Here is a 21225-nt window from a genome sequence, read left to right as displayed (position 1 = left end):
AGGAATTAAGTTAATGCCACACTTAAGATACTATGTAGAAAAATACCTTACAACAGCGTATAATCCATATATATCCATGTATTGATAAATCTTTTCAATAGAAAAAAAAAAACTGGTGACAAAATCCACATAATGAAAACTTTTTAAAAACCAACTTAGCACATTTAGACAGATTTCCCAATGTTTTATTTTGAGAAGGAAAAAAAAGTAATTTCTTTACATTTACCTTGGGATATTGATATTCCATATCTTTATTATTGAAACATTTTAGCAGTTGGAAAAGACAAGGGCTTTGATTAAAAATCTACCATTCAACATTGTTGTATACTGCTTTTGATGAGGATGTATGTGAGAATCACAGAAGTCTCCCAGTTTCTTTCAGGAGACACTCCAGGTTGATTTTACAGTTTAGCTACTTTAGCTGAGGGTCCCTCAATCTCAGCACTATTGGCCTTCTGGGCTGGATATTTGTTGTATGGGACTTTCTTGTGCATTGCGGCATGTATGGCAGCACCCTTGGCCTCCACTCACTAGAAGCTAGATGCCAGCAGCACTTCCCCTAACTTGTGACAACAAAACTGCCTCTAGACTTTGCCACATGTCTCCTAAAGGGACAAAACGTCTACAGTGAGAACCACTGGTTTTGCTTGTTGTTCCCCAAAGATTTGGAGACGGGGACAAGTCCCCTTAACAGATACTCTTTGACCATCCTGAATTTATTGTCATCTTCTTCCTGGGAATAATGTATTCATTTCACAAAAATATACTTGGACCTAATGTAGTCAGGGTTCTGAGTTAACTGCTATAGTCCAGGGATCAGATAATTTTAAGCTTTTATAATGCTGTTCCTTCAGTAAATCAGATGAAAGTTCTGTTTCTACCTGCTTGGCGGAAAAGATCTATGGATCTAGATGACCTTCCTTTAGTTCTTGGGACTAGAACTCATTTCCCCAATCATCAGGTTTTCTGATGTTACTGCTTTTCGGTCGTAAGTTCTTGTATACATTTGATAAACTCCCTGTAGATGATGTTGAATTAGGAGTCATATTGTTGGTAGAAAGCTTTTTCAGTAAAAAGTACTGTTCTAGTTTCAAAAGTCACATTCTCCATCATGCTTATGATGCTTAATTAATTCTGTTATCTCACTACTATTGCTTAAAAGCGCAGCTACTTTGAAGTATTTCTTGCGAACAGGGTCTCTAATAGGTCTGAGAAAGACACTCGAGCAGGCTTGATGACAGGTCTATTTTTATAGGCAAAATGTCACTAAGTACCAAAGCAAATGTTAAAATGGCATTAAAATCAAACGTAAATTTAAATCAAACATAAATTTCTGGTTTATGATTCCCATTCCGTTATTATACTCAATATAACATGAAAATAATAGCCCTTTTATGGTTCTCTCTGTATTATTTTATACATTGATTCCATTTGATTATTTATGGAATTTTTGAAGAAAAAAACTAAAATAATTTCTGGATAATAACCAAGAATAAACAAGGACCTAAAAGCCATACATAGTTACTAAGATGACGGATTAAAAATGAAAATATCCCCTGAAACACTACATCGAAGTTTTTTGATGGGCAACAGGAATAGTGGTTACAGACATTCTGAAATCTTAATATGACTTTTTTAACATTCATATTGCTTTTCTTTAAATGATAGATTATTCTTCCAGGAAGAAATGGAACCTTCCAAGCCTTCCAGTGTGTGTTTTAACTAAACTGAACAATGTCCATGAAAAATTATCCACCATGTACAAAGTTTGAGGAACAATTTTATACAAAAATCATAATTTCTCTGTGGGACTACATTAACCACATAAAATACTATGTTTGAAAGTAGAACACAGAATTCACTGGGCACTAGCATTAATGGAGGATTGTCCTATATAATTTCAAAAGTTTACATGGCACTCTGCAATTCAAAAATGGCCAATAGGTCCATGTAACCTAAATAATCTAAGGATTCCAAAATCAAAGCATAATAGCAATAACTTATCAGTAGGCTTAGTAAGACAGAACCAGCTATTTAATCGATTCGTAGCATATGACCTTACAGACGCAATGTGTTTACCATGCTTAAAGCTTTAGGAAATATATTATTATTACTATTCATTCAGGTTTGAACCAAAAAGAAATCTTGGAGTTTGGCTCTCTGGCTACTTTCATTTTGGAAAGAAACTTTGAGAACCCAGGCATAATATTTAAAGTCGCTAGATGTACCATGAAGGATAATTATACATATTAATGTCCACTGTGGGTGTTTCCAATCCTGTTAAGAATTCTCAATAAGATCCATAATAAGAACACTATTATGTAATTATATGTAATTATGTAATTTTGTTTCTTGCCTATCTCTTAACAAGTGAACAGAAATTCTAGAGGATTTACTGTGTAACTTTTATATCCTGCTTGGCTACATATCCCAGTGGGTTAAAATATAAATGCATGGAACCCTTGACCTTGCCTTGTTCCATTCACCCCGCCACAGGTACCTGGTCTCAAGGAGAACTGGGCTGGCAAGAAAGGTTGGTGCCCTGAGCACATCCAGCCCCGCTGCTGCAGGGGCAGTGAGAGCACATGATGTCCTACTAAGCTGCACAGGCTTAGTGGCCTTGACTTTGTCCCCCAGGCATCCTGGAGGCATCACCCACAGCATATAGAGCAACATTTTACTGTAATTATCAGAATGAGAGGCAAGAAACTCTCCTGCCTCAGAAAAGCCTCTGAAGGGAGAGGCAAGAGGAAGAAAAAGAAAGTAGTAAAAAGCAAAGGAAATCTATAAACAAAGTAGCCTGCTAAATAACTCTAATTGTATGTATCATAATCAGCTTTAAGAGCTTTTGTGGTTTAGAAAGTATTGTTTCACATAAAAAATATATTTTACCTAGGAGCCAGCAATATAACATGTCATGTCCTTTATACCTATGAAAGAGGGTTGAAGGCATCTAGTGACTGTTACTACTTTTAATAGTATAAATGGCTTATAGGGCCTTTGTTTTCTCAAATATTCCTGATTATTTTATGCCTTTCAAAATTTTTCTGATAAAAGACTTGCATTTGAGTTGACCACTAATATTTTTTTTGCGGTACGCGGGCCTCTCCCCTTGTGGAGCACAGGCTCCGAAACGTGCAGGCTCAGCGGCCATGGCTCACGGGCCCAGCCGCTCCGCAGCATGTGGGATCTTCCCGGACCGGGGCACAAACCCGTGTTCCTTGCATCGGCAGGCAGACTCTCAACCACTGCGCCACCAGGGAAGCCCATAATTTTTTTTTAATTTTTATTTTATATTGGAGTATAGTTGATTGCAATGTTGTGTTAGTTTCAGATGTACAGCAAAGTGATTCAGTTATACATATACATGTATCTATTCTTTTTCAAATTCTTTTCCCATTTAGGTCATGACAGACTATTGAGCAGAGTTCCCTGTGCTATAGTAGGTCCTTGTTGGTTATCTATCAATATTTTAAATATAGCAGTGTGTACATGTCAATTAGTGAGGTCGAACAAATGTTCTTATTTTCCTTTTTCCCTGTGTGTGTCTTTGGGGGTACAGGAAATGGAGAGAGGAAGAGAAGTTTCCTGTTAAGAAAGGGCCCACTTTTCACTTTCCTTGTTCTGTGAAGTAGAGGAAATAAGTTATATTTCAGAGTAGCACTGGGCCATTAATTGGCAACATATAATACAGCTACTAATTATTGAGAGATATCTGTGAATCCCTCGTACCAACTCTCATGGTATCTAGCAAGTGATAGAGACTCAATAAATTTGTTGAATTAATAAACGGAAATGCTCTGTCCCCTTTAGATCCTAGGTCTCTTCTTTAAACCTGTACACCCTTCGTATCAGGAGGGTCCTTTGGTTGATAAATATGCATCTATGGTTATGATTAGAAGTTTTTATGATACAAATTACTGTGGTGCCAAATTTAACACCATAGACACTTTTTAGTACCAGCTATGCCAAAAGCACTGAGCTAGGGAGAAACAATGACGTGACCTCTAAAACTTTGTAAATGCCCTGGAAAGTGGAGCAGGGGCTCCAGAGTTACATTGTTACATGACTATAGAGCAGAGTTCTTAACTGCAAATAAACTTTCATCTCAATGATCACAAATGCGCAGACCTACTTCTCCTCTCACCTGTTTTTCCTGTAAGTTTGGATTAGCATTTTCATGTAACAATTCCCGTCCTTCAAACCTGTAAAACACTGAGGTGTTTCCACCCTGTCTTCTGTTCCCTTTCAACCCTATGAGGAACCGAGGGAAAAAATCTACTATTATCAGTAGAGGATAAGTTAAATAAGATGCTTTGAGAGATTTACTCTCAAAGGGAATTTGTATTTGAAAGGGAGTTAGTTAGTTAGTTAGAAAGGGGATGTTTCGCCATAAATGGATATATTTCACAGTTCTTAAAAGCAGTTGTAGGGATTTCATTTTCAGATGAGGAGTCAATTATTTTTCAGCCTGTCATCTACATTGCATGTTTAGTGAATACGAATCCTACAATATAAGGTCCAGGGGTTATCGCCCACTGCAGTACACTCTGAGGTTCCCTACACCCTTGCAGTCATTCCCCCACCGTCCCAAAGAAAAAGAATCATTTAAGATACATTAAGGACAAGCATTGGATCACCTTTGAAAATTTTATAGACTTTAGATGAGAATCCAAACCAAAATTAATTGCTGTGTTGAACTGCTGTGTTCTTGTCTCATCACTTCTTACCCAGTTTTCTCGGTGCCTCGCTGGTCTGTGTTCTAGGTTCTTACTCTGTGTCTTGAGCGGATAAAACCAGGGAGGGAGGATATACCAGGGCCCTTACCAGTCCTCCAGGCAGTATATCTGCTCAAATAGCTGAGACCTCCAGTAGCCAGCCCTTCTCCTTGCTGGCAGGGAAGGGCCTGTCCCAACCCCAGGCAGTGCTGGCTAGTCACTTCCCACTCCTCTCTCTTTAAAAGCAAGGTCCTCCTACAAAGCTACAGTCATCAAGACAGTATGGTACCGGCCCCAAAACAGAAATATACATCAATGGAACAGGATAGAAAACCCAGAAATAAACGCACACACCTATGGTCAATTAAGCTATGACAGAGGAGACAAGAATATACAATGGAGAAAAGACAGTCTCTTCAATAAATGGTGCTGGGGTAACTAGACAGCTACATGTAAAAGAATGAAATTAGAACACTCACTAACACCAAAAATAAGCTCAAAATGGATTAAAGACCTAAATGTAAGCGCAGACACTGTAAAACTCTTAGAGGAAAACATAGGAAGATCATTCTTTGACATAAATTGCAGCAAAATCTTTTTTGATCTGCCTCCTGGAGTTATGGAAATAAATAAACAAATGGGACCTAATTAAACTCAAAATCTTTTTCACAGCAAAGGAAACCATAAACAAAACGAAAAGACAACCCATAAAATAGGAGAAAATACTTGCAGACGATGCAACTGACAAGGGATTAATCTCCAAAATTTACAAACAGCTCATGTGCCTCAATATCAAAAATAAACCAAACAGCCCAATCCAAAAGTGGACAGAAGACCTAGATAGAAATTTCTCCAAAGAAGATATACAGATGGCCAGGAGGCACATGAAAAGATGCTCAACATCACTAATTATTTACAGAAATGCAAATCAAAACTACAGTGAGGTAGCACCTCACACGGGTCAGAACGGCCGTCATCAAAAAGTCTACAAACAACAAATGCTGGAGAGGGTGTGGAGAAACGGGAACCCTCCTACACTGTTGGCAGGAATATAAATTGGTAAAACAGTGGAGAGTAGTATGGAGTTTCCTTAAAAAAACTAAGAATAGAGCTACCATATGACCCAGCAATCCCACTACTGGGCACATACCCAGAGAAAACCATAATTCAAAATGATACATGCACCCCAATGTTCATTGCAGCACTGTTTACAGTAGCCAAGACAAGGAAGCAACCTAAATGTCCATCAACAGAGGAACGGGTAAAGAAGATGTGGTACAGATAAACAATGGAATATTACTCAGCCATAAATTAAAAAATGAAATAATGCCATTTGCAGCAACATGGGTGGACCTGCAGATTATCATACTAAGTGAAGTAGTCAGAGAGAGAAAAACAAATATCATCATATGATGTCGCTTATATGCAGAATCTAAAAGACAAATGATACAAATGAACTTATTTACAAAACAGAAACACTTACAAAACAGAAACAGCAACTTAGAGAACGAATTTATGGTTACCAGGGGGAAAGGGTGGGGGTGAGGGATAGATGGGGAGTTTGGGACTGACATGTACACACTACTGCCTATAAAATAGATAACCGCCAAGCACCTACTGCATAGCACAGGGAAGTCGGCTCAATATTCTGTAATAACGTAAAAGGGAAAAAAATTTGAAAAAGAATGGATACTTGAATGGTTATAACGGAATCACTTTGCTGTACACCCATAACTAACACATCATTATTAATCAACTAACTATACCCCGATATAAAATAAAAATGTTTTAATTAAAAATAAAAGCAAGGTCCTCCAACCTCAGCAAATTACACTACATCCAGTTCCTTACCTTTGCAAAGGAGACCAGTGTCAGATGGAAGAGGCTTCTGAATGGTGACTCTTACCTTGTGAGGAAGAGAAATGATTCCATAAGAACGAAGAGCAAGAGTTCACTGGACCACCTTTTAACTTCACTGCGGACAAGTCACTTACACGCACCGCTGGTGCTCAACACCCCGTGTTTCGTCTTTCTCTTGGTTGGAGAATGTTCTCCATGCAGAGTCTAATGAATATACAGAGGAAGTCACAACTAAAAGCAGTCTTCAGAAACCAGCCATGTTCTTAAAGTGGGTTCTAGCCATACAATTTCACTCAAAAAGAAAACTCAGCACCATGAAAAAGGGTTCACCCTCAGCCACCCAACCTGATGTTTTCTCTGCTAAAGTGAAAAAATACACATACATACTTGGGCCATAGTTTTGGTAAATTATAATACTCTTCCTTATTGTAAATCTAAGTGCTGAAAAGGAATTTAACAATAATTCTCTCTAACCTTCTCATGTTAGGGCAAACTAAAATCCTGCCGGGTTAGCTTGTCTCCTTGACCTGACTTGGTTGGTCCACAGTCAAGAACTTAGAACCCATTTCTGCAGCCCAGTTCACTGTTCTGTCTTACCCCACCACACTGCCTGTCTTTAAAAAGTTGTCTTCCTCCACCCAGCCCCCCTCTATTCTGCAGCTCCCCTTGTGAGACACCCTTTATCGATCACTCAAAAGAATTAAATGACTCAACTTCCCAGAATAAGTAGCTAACAACAAGCACAAGTGAAAGCTCTGGGTCATCAGTTCTTGTCTTGTGAGCAAGGAAGAGGACTTACCAACTGGCAGGAATCTTTGAAGACTTGAAAGTGTCAGGAAAGCAAGTGATTGAAGTCTCACTAGGAAGTATTCACACCTTCCATCAGCTGCAGTAAGTCTTGGCAGTGTTACTTTCATGACTCTATCCTTTAGGTTTGTCCTGTCCATGTGAAAGGCAGTGTACTTAAATTACCAACAAAATCATGACAACACAGACTCTCTGTCAGTTGATTAAAGTACGCTAACAAGCAATTTGCTAAGTCACCCTGGGAGGCTGGATGACTGGGTCTTCTTGTACATTCAGCAGGGGAAACATGCCCTTCCTGTAGTGCACAGCCAGAAATGCCGAGCAAGCTTGCAAAGGACAGGGTTAACCTTGGCCTTCTGGCATTTTGCCTTTCTCCAGGAAAACGAAGAACATGGAGAGAGCAACTGCGATACAAGGTGAAGAAAGCAGCACCTCTTGATTTAAAAAAAAAAAAAGAAAAGGTAGTTGAAAGGTTCCTCATGGGGTAGAGTTAGAGTAGAAGTTAGCCGTGAAAGAGATCATTAGCCCCTCATACTTCAAGGTAAGCATTCCCAGACAGATACAGGTACTTTTAGACAGGCACAGAGTCAAGAAAAAATTTTTTGAGATACAGTTACTAAACAGAGCTAGAGCTTACCATGATCATTGGGATGAAGAGCATGACAGCCAGCCAAGTTGCAAAGGATTCTGCTCTGGAATTTATCAACTGCTGTGTTTGTTTCTTTTCCTAACAGGTGAAAAACGCAGCTGCCAATGTACTCAGGGAAACATGGCTAATTTACAAAAATACAAAGCTAGTAAAAAAGATAGATCATGCAAAAGTCAGAAAACATCAACGGAAATTCTTGCAAGCTATTCATCAGTAAGTACCATTCTCCTCTTTCATTCTGCATTTGTATCTCTGGGTTTTAATTCTTGCACCTGCTTATTCTTCTTTCACGCGGGAGGGAAAAAGAGAATATTATCATGTTTGTTCCCAGAAGACGTTATTTGGCATTTTAATAATTCCATAATTTTTCTCAGGATTTCATTTGTCAGTTCATTTGATGGTTAAAAATCATTTATTATTGGGAGAATAGCCACATAATATATTAATTAAAGGGTCTATTCAGTTTCTTTTTTTAGATAGAAGCAATAATTTTAGTTAAAATTGTATTTCTTGATTTACTTATTCATATAGTTTGCTCTAAGATGTTTAGTTTGTATCTACTACAGACTCTTTAAAGAAATTAACATACTGCCAAGCATCTTTATATGAAGGTAGTACGTACAATTGACTTAATACTCGAATTTTTAAATTAGTTTTTACTCAGAACTTGGGGGATTTTCTAGATGCTATGTGTTCATTATAGAGTTTAGAGTTCCTATAGGCCTTGCAGTCATTATTCTGACTTCATCGAGGCCACTGTTATTCAATTTGTTTAAGTCCTTCGTGCCATTTTATTGTTATTGTTATACCTACCATCATAGACTCGTAAAATACAAATCTCTATCTAGCAAGTTTCAATGATAATTTGAAAGCACCAGGTCTTTCTCCCCCAGGCTGGCAGCATCCTTACCGTAAGTACATTATGCGGGTGTCAGTTATGATGCCATGCAGCCTTGCTCTTAATGCCATTTCTGTATGGGGCAGGGCAGACGCATCACATTTTGTGGGTCAGAAAAGTGGCTTTTCTCATGCAACCTACCAGGGTAATCGTGGAAAGGTAGGTAAATACTAGGTATCCTGATTATAAAGGGAGATGTGTTTTCTTAGAGCTAATTAGTACAGCAGACAGGAAGTTCTGAGGCTGAAGTGTTAATTTTACATATTTAGGGAATTCATACATATATTACACTCACATTCCGTTGAAAATCACCAAGCATTCATCTTTCACCTCTTCATCTGCCATCCACTCTCCTTCTTAAATAGGTATCACTGAAAATGTGGAATATGTCTATAATTATAGACATACATGTACTTGTATAGAAGTTGCTACCTTTCTTAATGAAAATAAAATCCAAGCACCCTGAGCTCTAAAATAGGAGACTCTGCATATATGGTAGAGTAAGCTGGTCCTCATTGCTACTCTTAGCAATTCACACATGTTCTTTCCCTTGCTGCCACCAACACCAAAGTGACATTATTTCTCCTTTAGCTCTGTGACTTGATTGGACACACAACTATGCATTTTCCCCATATAAGGAAAAGAATTTTAAGCGAGTACTCTTTCAAAGTCTGGGAGAGAGTAAAAGTGAAAAACACAGAGAGCAACATTGTGTTCGGTCTGGCTCCCAAGCAGGAATTCGCTCCCTGGAGCTCACAGCTACCTTTATAACCAGGTGCCACCACCTAGGACCACTTGCCTCCACATCTTGACTCCTTGAAGCTTAGACCTAAGAGAGTGGGTCCCCTGAGAGATGCTGAGCCTTTACCTCTCCCTCAAGGGTCACCTGGTAAAATTTCCTGGTAGAGTCATCATTCCTACAGCCCCCAAACCGTACAACACAATAACCGCAACATTCATACAAGAGGTACACATGGTATACTGTGGAGAAATCATTCTTTGTATGTTTCGATACTAACCTATATTGTTCAGATCTATTAAAATGAAAACTTACCTTTGCGGGTGTGAGAAAATGTGGTGTCCCAGGATGGAAAGGATGTGAGATGACGTGGAAGTAGGCAAGTGGGTCAGTCTTTGGGTTGAGCATCCACATATCCCATTTCCTCCAGGATTGTATTTGTGTCCCTTCCTGTTAGTGTAACTTACCTGTTCAATATGTAATGAAACGTGACTTGCCTTTGATGCCATTGATAAATTTCCTTATACCAAAAAAAAAAAAGCAAACGCTTTGACAATTTTTGTCATATAATTCTGTAGCCATGTGTAAATAGTGGGTATTTCTATATTTATATAAATTGTCATAGAACTCTTAAGTGTGGAATACATTCACACTCAAAACCCTGGGGGACAATTTATGGGTGGTCATTATAAAACTTTTTCAACTTTGCTTTAGGTTTGAACATTCTTATAATAAAATGTTAGGCAGGGGCTTCCCTGGTGGCGCAGTGGTTGAGAGTCTGCCTGCCGACGCAGGGGACACGGGTCCGTGCCCCGCTCCGGGAAGATCCCACATGCCGCAGAGTGGCTGGGCCCGTGAGCCATGGCCACTGAGCCTGGGCGTCCGGAGCCTGTGCTCCACAACGGGAGAGGCCACAACAGTGAGAGGCCCGCATACCGAAAAAAAAAAAAAAAAAAAAAATTAGGCAAAAAATCTTTGGTGAAACTCAGTGTAAAAACTGTCCCTAGGCCATTGGCATATTGCTACAAGCTGTACTGACATGATTTGAAGGGTTTCGTGGTGTAGGTTACATGGGTTGTTCAGCGTGCTGTTTTTGGGTAGAGTAACAGAGGAAACCACATGTGATTCTTCTGCTTCTTTCAGACATTTCTCATTGTTTCTTCTGTAGCCTTGTGTACTTCTAAAGTAGATGAGCTTTAAGCAACGCAAAAATGTTCTGAATTGTTTTATAAATTAGTCTTGGGGCTGTTGGGTTTCCTTGAGGTGGGAGGGTACTTATACTTTGTGAAAAGTAGATGGGCTGGGTGTGGATAGGTTATGCTAATTATGCATAATTATCTTTCACTGAACTTAATGAGTGAAGCCATACATGAAAGCACACAGGGCTCGATTCCTACGGGCAAGGCCTTTACTGCCTTTACTGCCCCAGCCTTGTCAGGCAGCACCAGGTGAAATCGGACCTTGCCACTTGAGGGAAAATGTACCAGCTGACTTGCTAGAGCTCTCCTGGCCTCTGCTCTCCTCTGATTTGTCCAGAGAGCTTTTGCAGCAGCTCTCTCCCCCTTCTACCAGCCTCCTCTATCTCAACTCTCCTTCTCTTTTCCCAGCCTCTCTCCCGGACACATGACCTTGCTAGTCTCTGTTGGATGCCTAACTCTGCAGGCCTGTGTCCTCTCTTCAGTAACGTAGCTGTCTTTGGGGATCGTCACTTAGTGCCATGAAGCATTCTGTTTCTGTAACTTTTACCACTTTTTCTGGTATCAACTTTACAGTTTCTCATTCTTCGGTCTCAGCTAGAGACCCATCAATTAACATGAACTTGTCTCACAGCCAAGAAATCCAATAAATGTGATGTCTATAACAGAGAGTGTTAGGTTAACCCCCTGTCAGAAGACCAGGCTCTTCAATAGCCCCGGCTTCTCAAAAGACCAACTTGGAAAAGACGTACCCCCCTCCAAAAATTATAATCCTATTGTTTAGAATATTATCTTTTGATACTAGGCAAAAATGTCTCCTATTGTTTACTTGAACATCATGTTTCAAAGAGGCCAAGATGACTTTACACAACTTCTTCCTTCCGAACTCTAGTTCTGGAGGAAGCTATGTGCTTTCAGGTGGGGAAGTAGAGTAGCGATGCAGAAGGATGATAACATAATGGAATAGCATTTCTTTCTGATCGATATGCCAAAATCCTGCAGAATCTTAACAGGACCTTCCAGCTAATGAATCGAGCCCCCTGTGCATGAATGAACACCACTCTGTGTTATTTTGTTCCAGAATATTTTACAGTTTCTTTTCTTTTGTTTTGTCTTTTTATTTCAACAAAATGAAAATAGAGCTCGGAAGTAAGTTGTGTGAGCCGCTCCTCTCAACATTCGCAGAATTTTCTACTGGCTGCATGCACCCAAGCGGATCCTTTATTTGTGAATTTTAGTAGTCTGATTGCTGCTATGGAAATGTGTTCCAAAATCATGATATTTTCCTGTGATAAGTGAAGTTCACAAGGAAGAAATCAACATATGTTTCTTATTCTTCTTTTTTGGGGGTGAGGGCGGGTGGGGGGAAGAAGTGAAAAACACAACTGCATGTTACCTTTTATTCTGGCAGCTGCAGCTTACGTAGGCTTTCTGTACCAGTTCTCCTACCTTTCAGGCAGTTCAACCAGGCTAGTAGGGCTCAGGGCCGTGCTGCCCTCACGAGTTGCTGGAGGCTTCTGCTCCGGTGTCCCCGAACTTCATGTGCCAGCTCTGCTATGACTTACCTAAATTTGAAAAGAAAGCTTATGATAAATCCCTATCATAAGTGGATTTAAAAATATATCACTCCCAGCAAGGAGAGTGAGGTAAAGGGAACATCAGTCGACAATTGAAACACTGGTATTGAATTCTAGCCACAAGCTGTTGCCTGCAGAAAGCTCTGAGCTGAGATTCTCCTCCCTCTTTTTTTAAAAACAGGGGAAGAGCAGGTGTTTGTTAGGAGATAAAAACAGGATAGGACTAGCCTGAGACATTTTTCTTATAATAATCAAGAATTGGAAGAGAATTAAAGGGAATAACTCTCTCTCCATCTGTTCTAGTATTGGTTAATGTCTTGTTTGAGTATCATTTAGTCATCTAGAACACCTCTGTTGGTATAAATCCAGCACTTCAAAAACAAAGTCCTAATCTAACCCTCTTCTTTTCATACATGAAGAAACTGAATGTCAGGTTAGGGCCAAGGCGGACAGAATACATGTCTGACACTTAGTCTTTCTAGTACATTTCTCTGTAATGACCCACACATGTTTAAAGTTGCTTTGCTTGGTTTTTTTTGTTGTGTTTGGTTTTTTTTTTTTTTGACTTGTTTTTAAAAGGCACACATCAAGAATTGTAACCCTTGTAAGTACTTAGAGAAACATTTCTCAACAACATATTAGATTTAAATATATGTTTGTAAATTTCTTTTAGACTGAAACATTTTCCATCACTATAATAACATAAAAAGGAGCCAGTTAAATTAGTTCCAAGTCTTCTAATAAAGAAACACATAGTCACAATCACAAGTTCTAACCTTAAACTGTTTTAGACTGTTAAAGATCATGTTGTAAGCAGGTGTCAGTTCAACTCTTACTGGCAGAAGGCACTGTCTCTTCACTGTGGAGCAGATTTGGTGACATATTGGATATCCACATTTCAGAACAGGATCACTGAGCATCGTGAACATGTGTTACAAAAATCTCCCTGGCAGTAAAATCTTGCCCTGTGAATTTTTTTTTATCCCTTTAACCAATTACCTTTCATTTAAATTGGGACATACTCAAGCGTACTCTCTCCAACATTAACACTATACTTTGCAAAGGACTCGTCATCAAAGTGATAAGGTTAGCGTGGGTTTTTCACAAAGCAGCTCAGAGAGACCTGCTTCTCTTTTGGAGCATGGCTTTGAATTGTTGGCTTAAAGGACAATCAACTACTTTTCTCTGGTTGGAAAATCTTAATTTCTTGCTACATAACAAGCACTGAGTAAATGTTTGTTGAAATATTACTGTGAATAAGTTAAGGAATAGTAGGTACTCATTCAGAATTTGTCTTTAAGAAAACCAGCTTTTTGACTGTCAATCAGATACACACATTGATATTTAAAAGTTTCTAAAGGTAACTTTACCAGTAGAAGAGATCCCACCTGTCAGACACTTTAATTGTCCTGTGCCTTTATCTAGAATAAAAATTAAAGGAAGTTCTCCCAAGGAAATGGTCTGGCTTCCCTTCAAATTCAATGGCAGTTTAAGATAAAAGTCAAGTGAAATACAATGACGAATAAGAGAATTATGTGTTTTGAGTTATCGTGCTGCTGGTTGAATAAAAGTTTTGTTTTTGCTAATGAGAATCTCACTTATCACTGTGTTTCATCAGGTTCAAATACCTAACCCAATCCATTTCAGACTAAATAGGGCTAACACCTGTATCTAGTCACATAGGCATAGGAAGGTGCTTACTGCTTCCAACATTGATAAAATTCCAGTTGCTTTGCATTTTTCTTCCTATGTCTATTTGTCACGATACTGGGTCTTTAAGGAATGTTTTGGTTTTTCTCATATAGTTAAAGCCTTATGAGCCTTTCTCAGTTGAACTTTAACTACCTAGTAAATAGTTGTCCTAAGGACACCTCATCTCTTTCTCTCTCCCTTCCTTTTTGCGGTGTTGGGGAAGCATGCTTCTCATTGTACCAGATACATAACCAGTTTGGACTTTATGCCAAATATTCAAGGCATTATCCATGCAGTTATTTGCTCTTGTCAATTTTGTGCATGCTCTTTGGAAGGCTTACGATAGTCGTAGGGAAGAAAAGGAACCTTTCTGACTTCAGATTCTGTCTTTTAGATTAAGAAGTGTAAAAATGGAGCAGAGGAAACTGAATGATCAAGCAAATACCTTGGTGGACCTGGCAAAGGTAAGCTGGGGTCTCAGCCCTCATGATTGCATCTATTGGAACTAACCACTGCATAGAAATCAATAATGCTTCAGGAGGAGGCCACCCCAAACTTATTTAACAAATCAAACCAACAAACTATGCTGACATGATGGCCCAACTTATAAGAATTCTTCTGAAACTCTTACTTAATATGCACTTTCCCTACCTACATTGTTCAACCCCATTCTAAAAGCTTTCCTACTTGCAGTGATTTGGAAGTTCAGTAAGAAACGTAAGTGGACTATGAGATAGTACTTTGGGAATGCTTATATGTAGTTTAGTCTCATCTCTATGAGAGCAGAACCACATTCTAGGCTTTACTATGAGGTTCAGGGCTAAATAGGACTCATCAATAAAATTATTTTTTATATATTTTAAGCAACAGGCTTTCTATCCTGTTCCATTGATCTACCTGTCTCTTTTTGTACCAGTACCATACTGTCTTGATGACTGTAGTTTTGTACTATAGTCTGAAGTCAGGGAGCCTGATTCCTCCAGCACCTTTCGTCTTTCTCAAGATAGTTTTGACTATTCAAGGTCTTCATACCACTTTTTAAAAGGACATTAATAATCCCCAATTCTTCTATCAGTTATACGCTTTATCTGGTTTATTTTTGGTTGTTCCTCTCAAGTGAAGTCCACTTTCAAAATGTGAATATTTGTCAATAATGACAACATTACCTTTCAATGTTCTAAATTCTATAGGAGGCATTAGAATAGATTTATGTGTAAGTGTTGAGCCTGTTAACATGAATCCTTTGAAAGAGGCAACTCTCTGTTGGACCTGTGTTCTGCTGTTTGTTTGCTATAACTGCTATGTCCTTTATAAAGCCTCCAGTATATTCTCCAAAAATTACATCCATTTGTCCTAGTCCCATGAAATAACACACTTAATTATATTCATTTTTTAATGTATATCAATAATACATACTGTATAAATATGTTGAAGATGAATATTTGATATCTTATACATAGAAGATGATAAGTGAAGTATTTAATGACTTACCCCTGGGAGATCATATATCATTCATTTAGGCTGGGCAGCACACACATACGAGGCCTGAAGATGTGCTCAGTATTTACACACATTGTTCTCACTGGGACACATCATGGACAAAGATGGGGCAGGTTCTTCCACCACTCCTAGATCAAATGATAAAAGAAATTGGGTATTTTTATGAAAAAATAAGAGACCCCTTGAAAATAATATATATATTATATATCATTTCACTATATGTAATATAGCATATATAAATACATATTATATATACTATTATATATAATAGATAGTCTCTTGAAGTAAAATTATATATCTATGAGGCAACATGCTGTATCTTTTAATTATTTTTCATTTTGACTGTGTTGGGTCTTCGTTGCTGCGCGTGGGATTTTTTTCCTCTAGTTGCGGCTAGTGGGGGCTACTCTTCGTTGTGGTACATGGGCTTCTCATTGTGGTGGCTTCTCTTGTTGCAGAGCACGGGCTCTAGGCACGCGGGCTCAGTAGTTGTGGCTCACGGGCTCTAGAGTGCAGGCTTAGTAGTTGTGCAGGCTCATGGGCCTAGCTGCTCCACGGCATGTGGGAACTTCCCAGACCAGGGCTAGAACCTGTGTCCCCTGCATTGGCAGGCAGATTCTTTAACCACTGCGCCACCAGGGAAGCCCCTCAATTATTTCTTTAGCGCCGTGCTTATTATTATGTTTGCAGGACTATCCATGCCATAAGGGTTTCTGAATGAACGGATGTTGCTCATATAGTCTCAAGACTATGTATCAACAGTAAAAATAAAGTTAATGCACTCTGTCTTCCTGGCCAAACTCAAAGGAGGTGCCTGTGTTCCGAACAGTAACTCCCTTATTTAATCAGTTCATCATCATTTATCACCATTAAGAGGTTGTTAAGCAGGATAAGAGCACATATTATAGAGGGAAATAAGACAGGAGGGCAGGCTTAGCCAAAGGGGTCTAGGCTTGGGAAAGGCTGCACTGGGCTAAGGTTAATGTCTCCAGCCTTCCCTTCTTGAGCACCCCCTTCCCTCTCTGGCTCTGAGCTGATCAGCCCTGAGGTCTTCTTTCCCCGTCTCCTGGCTATTTCCGGAACTATAACTGGGCGTCAGAGTTATGAATACCCTTTGATCAGGACAACCAATTGCAAAATTCTCTAGGGCACCAAAAGCATTTTCCTATTTCAAACCACTTAGTTCTGATTCAGCCATAGCCAACAAGGTGGATTGGTAACTTTAGTGTCTCCCCTAACTTTTATTCTCTCAGCAGTTACCTATAAAAATGCTATTTGACCCAATGGAGAGCCTGTAATTTGGAACATAGGAGAGCAAAAAGATATTAATTGCTTTAAGTTACTAAATTACTTGATCAAATCAGTTTGTCCTAAACTTCATTCATATTCCACGCTCAAAATTTCTGCTACATCCTAATACCATCTGTACTATTATGTATTGTTCTTTAAATCGGCTTGTTTTTAAAAATCAGCCTTGCCCTAATTAGTATTACATGTTGCAAAATGAATTTGACATGCTAACTTTTCTAACAACCATTAGAATATATACATAAATATGAAATCAAAACGTGTTTGTCTACCTGCACACCACCTAAAATCCTTGGACATACCACCAGCAGTACCTGCACACCATTTTCTGCAGCTGGATCAAATTAAGGCCTAAGATCTTTTCTTTCCTAAATCCTGGCATTGAACGGACACACTGAATTTGCTTTGCCAGGTCAAGTGTTCAGTTAGCTGACCCCACTGCTGCATTGCATGTCACCGAAAGGAGACCAGCCCTCAAGCTCTGAGAGTTGATAGTTTGCTTCCAGGGCAAGTGAATTAAAACTTCGCTCTTCATCTCTCTATTCTCTCAATCCTGTTTTCTAGACCCAGAACATCATGTATGACATGATTTCCGACTTAAACGAAAGGAGTGAAGACTTTGAGAAGAGGATCGTTACCCTGGAAACCAAATTGGAGACTTTGATTGGTAGCATCCATGCCCTACCTGGGCTCATAAGCCAGACCATGAGGCAGCAGCAGAGAGATTTCCTTGAGGCTCAGATGGAGAACTACGACAAGCATGTCCCCTACGATGCTGAGCGGTCCCGGTCCTCGTCCAGGAGGCGGCGGTCCTCCTCTACAGCACCACCAACTTCATCAGAGAGTAGCTAGAAGAGAATCAGTTAACCACAAAATAAGACTTTTTGCCATCATATGGTCAATATTTTAGCTTTTATTGTAAAGCCCCTATGGTTCTAATCAGCGTTATCCGGGTTCTGATGTCAGAATCCTGGGAACCTGAACACTAAGTTTTAGGCCAAAATGAGTGAAAACTCTTTTTTTTTTCTTTCAGATGCACAGGGAATGCACCTATTATTGCTATATAGATTGTTCCTCCTGTAATTTCACTAACTTTTTATTCATGCACTTCAGACTTTACTACTACATTATATGATATATAATAAAAAAAAAGTTAATTTCTGCACATACTTGTTTGGTCACTTGAGATGTCTAAAGGTTCACTCTTCACATTATTTTCAAGGTGAAATGACTGATTATCACCCGATGCATGTTGATCATTTTTATTTCCCACTTTGCCAATTGGAAGAAACTTTTCCATTACTCCATACCCTAGTCACTAAGACTTTTCTCTCATTATGAAATATTATAGTCAAAACCATTTGACCCAGCCGGCTTACTATTCTTTTTGAGTCCCCCATGTCTCATTTCTAATTCAGTTTGTTTCCAAATTATGTGGAAAGTGATGCTGTTTCATCAAAGCCTGTATATAAACTAGGGGCACAGATGCTTTCAAGAATTATTTTATTCCCAGTTTACCGGCAAATTTACTTGAAGAACGTATCAGGGTACACCACTGTCTATGAACTAATGTTGCAGAAATTTAGATCTAAACTACTTATTTCATCTCTTCACATGTATTTATTTATCATGAGGGACCCGTGATGCACTCTAAGCGTTTGGATTACACACATGCTTATTCACATATACACGTGATGGCGCAGCTCCTAATAGCATAATCAACATAAATGAGTGTAACTCTTAACATGTCACATACCACCTGGCAAATGGTCTGTACTCTTGGTCTGTGCATGTTTGGTACAGGGAGGTGAATGGCAACTAGTAAATTTCACAAGTTTTATTAGGCTTGTTTCATGGGCAGTTAAGATGGGTTTCTGTGAAAGGGAACTGGTCAGTTACTGCTGCAAACACATCTCTTTCCAAATTTACTCTAAGAATCCAGTGGATTTAGAAAAACCACCTTTGAGGTGACAGCAGTGTGGAAGAGCTGGTCAGTGGTAAGGGTAACACATCATAAAAATAAGGCTTCATTTGGACAGCTCTTAAACCAACCCTCTTGGGTTGGCCTAAACTTAAAAATGACTCCTTCATTTTCAGAGAAATCTGCTTTTGCCCTCTTCTCCTTTATTCTGCACCATACCCTTTGGTGTGTACCTTACGACATTGCAAGTTGCTAGTATACCAAGTATTTTTCTTCTTTAACACAAAACTAGAGCTATACATTCATCACCTTGCATAATTTAATGAACAAAATCACTTTCATAACTATTCTCTATAACTGAGGCAAAAATCAAACATTTCCATTCAACATCAAGGACATAAAAGTATGATTCCTGTAGATTGCTTGAGAATCACTTACCGTTTATTACCCATCCAGAGTGGCTGAAAATGAAGCTCTTTCACACGTCTTATATATGTCAGTGTAGGACAAAGCCTGGAAATAAGTGAAAGAAAAACTATTAGAGCACTGCTTACCAGAACATACTGCTGAGTTAAACGAACTGCAAAATCCTACTCCATCAGGATTTCTACTTCATGGATGAAATAAAAAAATTTCTTTTATTTATTCTGGGTAACATACAAGAATATATCAAGTATTTGGTGTGAACACTGGATGTAAGGAAGAGATATTGTGAAAAGATGATTAATTTCTTGCAATTGTTGCAGCTAGTTCTTGTATATGCTATCTCTACTGTGACTGAAAGGCCCAATAGCAGAGAATTCAGTTTAATTATCATCTTACTGATCAATTAGCCCCACCATCCCAGAACACTAGAAGATTAGGGCAAGAATAATGTATTGTTCCTCTGGCTGAAGAAGAGAGAAGAGAATGTGAGTTTTAATTTAGATTTCATTGTCTGCTGTTTATTCTCCTATTCCCAATTAACTGCAGCTCATGTAGGATGTAATTCTTTAGTCCAAAATTGATCTTACTTTTCCTGTTTCTTTGTATATGAAGTATACAAAGTATATGTATACAAAGTATATGTATACAAAGTATACAAAGTATCTGAAGACTGGTGATGATTCAACAAAAGTGTATGATCTCTTGTTTCTGTATTTTAAACAATACCAAATAACCACAGTTTTGAAGAGGAGGTGAGGACTCATCTGTTGCATAGACCTTGTGGTCAGCAATTTGCTGAATGAACCCAACTCTACCTGATATTACCAAGCCTCTCCCCACATGGCTTTTAACATTAAGAAAGATCCTCTGAGTGCTCTTTAGATAACCAGTCTTTAGTGAGATCTATGACTTTCTCTAATTTATACTTTGTTTTCCAAAATTTCTAATGTTAATTGAGTCTGTTACACTTCAACCGACCACATCCTAGCCTGTCTTTTCTCTGCAGCCAGTACCAGAACATATGACCACCACAAATCATTGTGAATTACAATAGCACCACCTTCCTCAATAATTTTCTTCATTTCCCCTACTTATACACAGTGTCATGGGTTAGCCACTAGAAAGAAGACTCTATGCTCTCAAAAAAAATGATGAACCAAAGTCATAACAGGTAGTAGATCTAGGAAATTTCATATGCTTTCTCCCTAATTTCACCTCCATTGGCAACAGTTTTCCAAGAGACTCTCCATCAAGGTATCTGTAATGATCAAATAATTATATTCCAAAACAATATGGGAACTGGGAGAAAAATCTGTTGGTTAGGTTTCATTCAAACCTTGAGAGATGGATTAAAGTTTTACATCCCTACTGTCTTTCAACTTTGCCCAGTCTTGAGAAGTAGAATGACAAAATGGAAAGAATAGGGGGTTAAAACAAGTCAGAATTGGGTTTGGAACTGAGATCTGCTTCTTGCTATAGCTCTATGTACTTGAACAGCCTTAATCCTTCTGAGCCCCCTTTTTCTCATCTACAAAGGAATATAAAAAGACACAGATATCAGTGGAGCTCTGTAACACCTTGCATCTATTTTACCAAATGATGGTAGATATTCTTAACGCTATTTCCAATATAAGGCAATTAAATATTAAACACCCCTAAAATATTACCTACCTTATTATAATTTCAATACCTCGCAGTAGAAGTTATAAATTCTCCCCCTCACCTAATTAATTCTTAGAACAAGTTACTGGACTCTGGATTCATTTATTAATTTCCTGATGCTATCACTGTTTTTTGTTTAATGTGGTCCTAGAATATCAACAGGTATACATGCTCTTTGTGATTCTGTCATACACTTACTTCTTCTTGCCATCCCAGAAAATCTCTTCACAAAAATGATCCAGAAATGCTGATGATGATTGTGCCCTATGCTT

The 21225-nt window shown here is 38.7% G+C and overlaps 1 protein-coding gene and 1 long non-coding RNA gene across 6 annotated transcripts in view; one reads left to right on the top strand and one right to left on the bottom strand.

Moving 5' to 3' along the window:
• The window catches only part of KCNN2 (potassium calcium-activated channel subfamily N member 2), a 187316-nt gene extending 169203 nt beyond the window's left edge, over positions 1-18113 (top strand). For 2 of the 3 annotated variants that reach the window (XM_027099928.1, XM_027099945.1), the window contains exons 6-8: positions 8120-8247; positions 14531-14600; positions 17509-18113. In XM_027099928.1, coding sequence (XP_026955729.1) covers positions 8120-8247; positions 14531-14600; positions 17509-17796 — 486 coding nt within the window. In that variant the 3' untranslated portion in view covers positions 17797-18113. The remainder of the gene's footprint in view (positions 1-8119; positions 8248-14530; positions 14601-17508) is intronic. The other variant, XM_027099936.1, reaches the window with a different exon arrangement.
• Positions 6363-10092, bottom strand: LOC113616572 (uncharacterized). Of its 3 annotated transcripts, XR_003431342.1 has the most exons (5): positions 9987-10092; positions 8023-8112; positions 7378-7517; positions 6713-6782; positions 6363-6624 (listed from the first exon to the last, which is right to left on the bottom strand). It is a non-coding gene; the product is annotated as an uncharacterized LOC113616572 (long non-coding RNA). The 3 variants fall into 3 exon arrangements; XR_003431340.1 differs by having other exon boundaries at positions 6363-7517; XR_003431341.1 differs by lacking the exon at positions 9987-10092 and adding an exon at positions 8256-8880 and having other exon boundaries at positions 6363-7517.
• Positions 18114-21225: the final 3112 nt, after the last annotated feature.

The sequence above is a fragment of the Aethalodelphis obliquidens genome, unplaced genomic scaffold (genome assembly GCF_003676395.1).
Source record: "Aethalodelphis obliquidens isolate GAN/ISIS:26980383/991018 unplaced genomic scaffold, ASM367639v1 scaffold4, whole genome shotgun sequence".
NCBI classification, from domain to species: domain Eukaryota; kingdom Metazoa; phylum Chordata; class Mammalia; order Artiodactyla; family Delphinidae; genus Aethalodelphis; species Aethalodelphis obliquidens.
The sequence above is the reverse complement of the archived record's forward strand: the minus strand, read 5'-3'. Positions and strand labels throughout refer to the sequence as shown.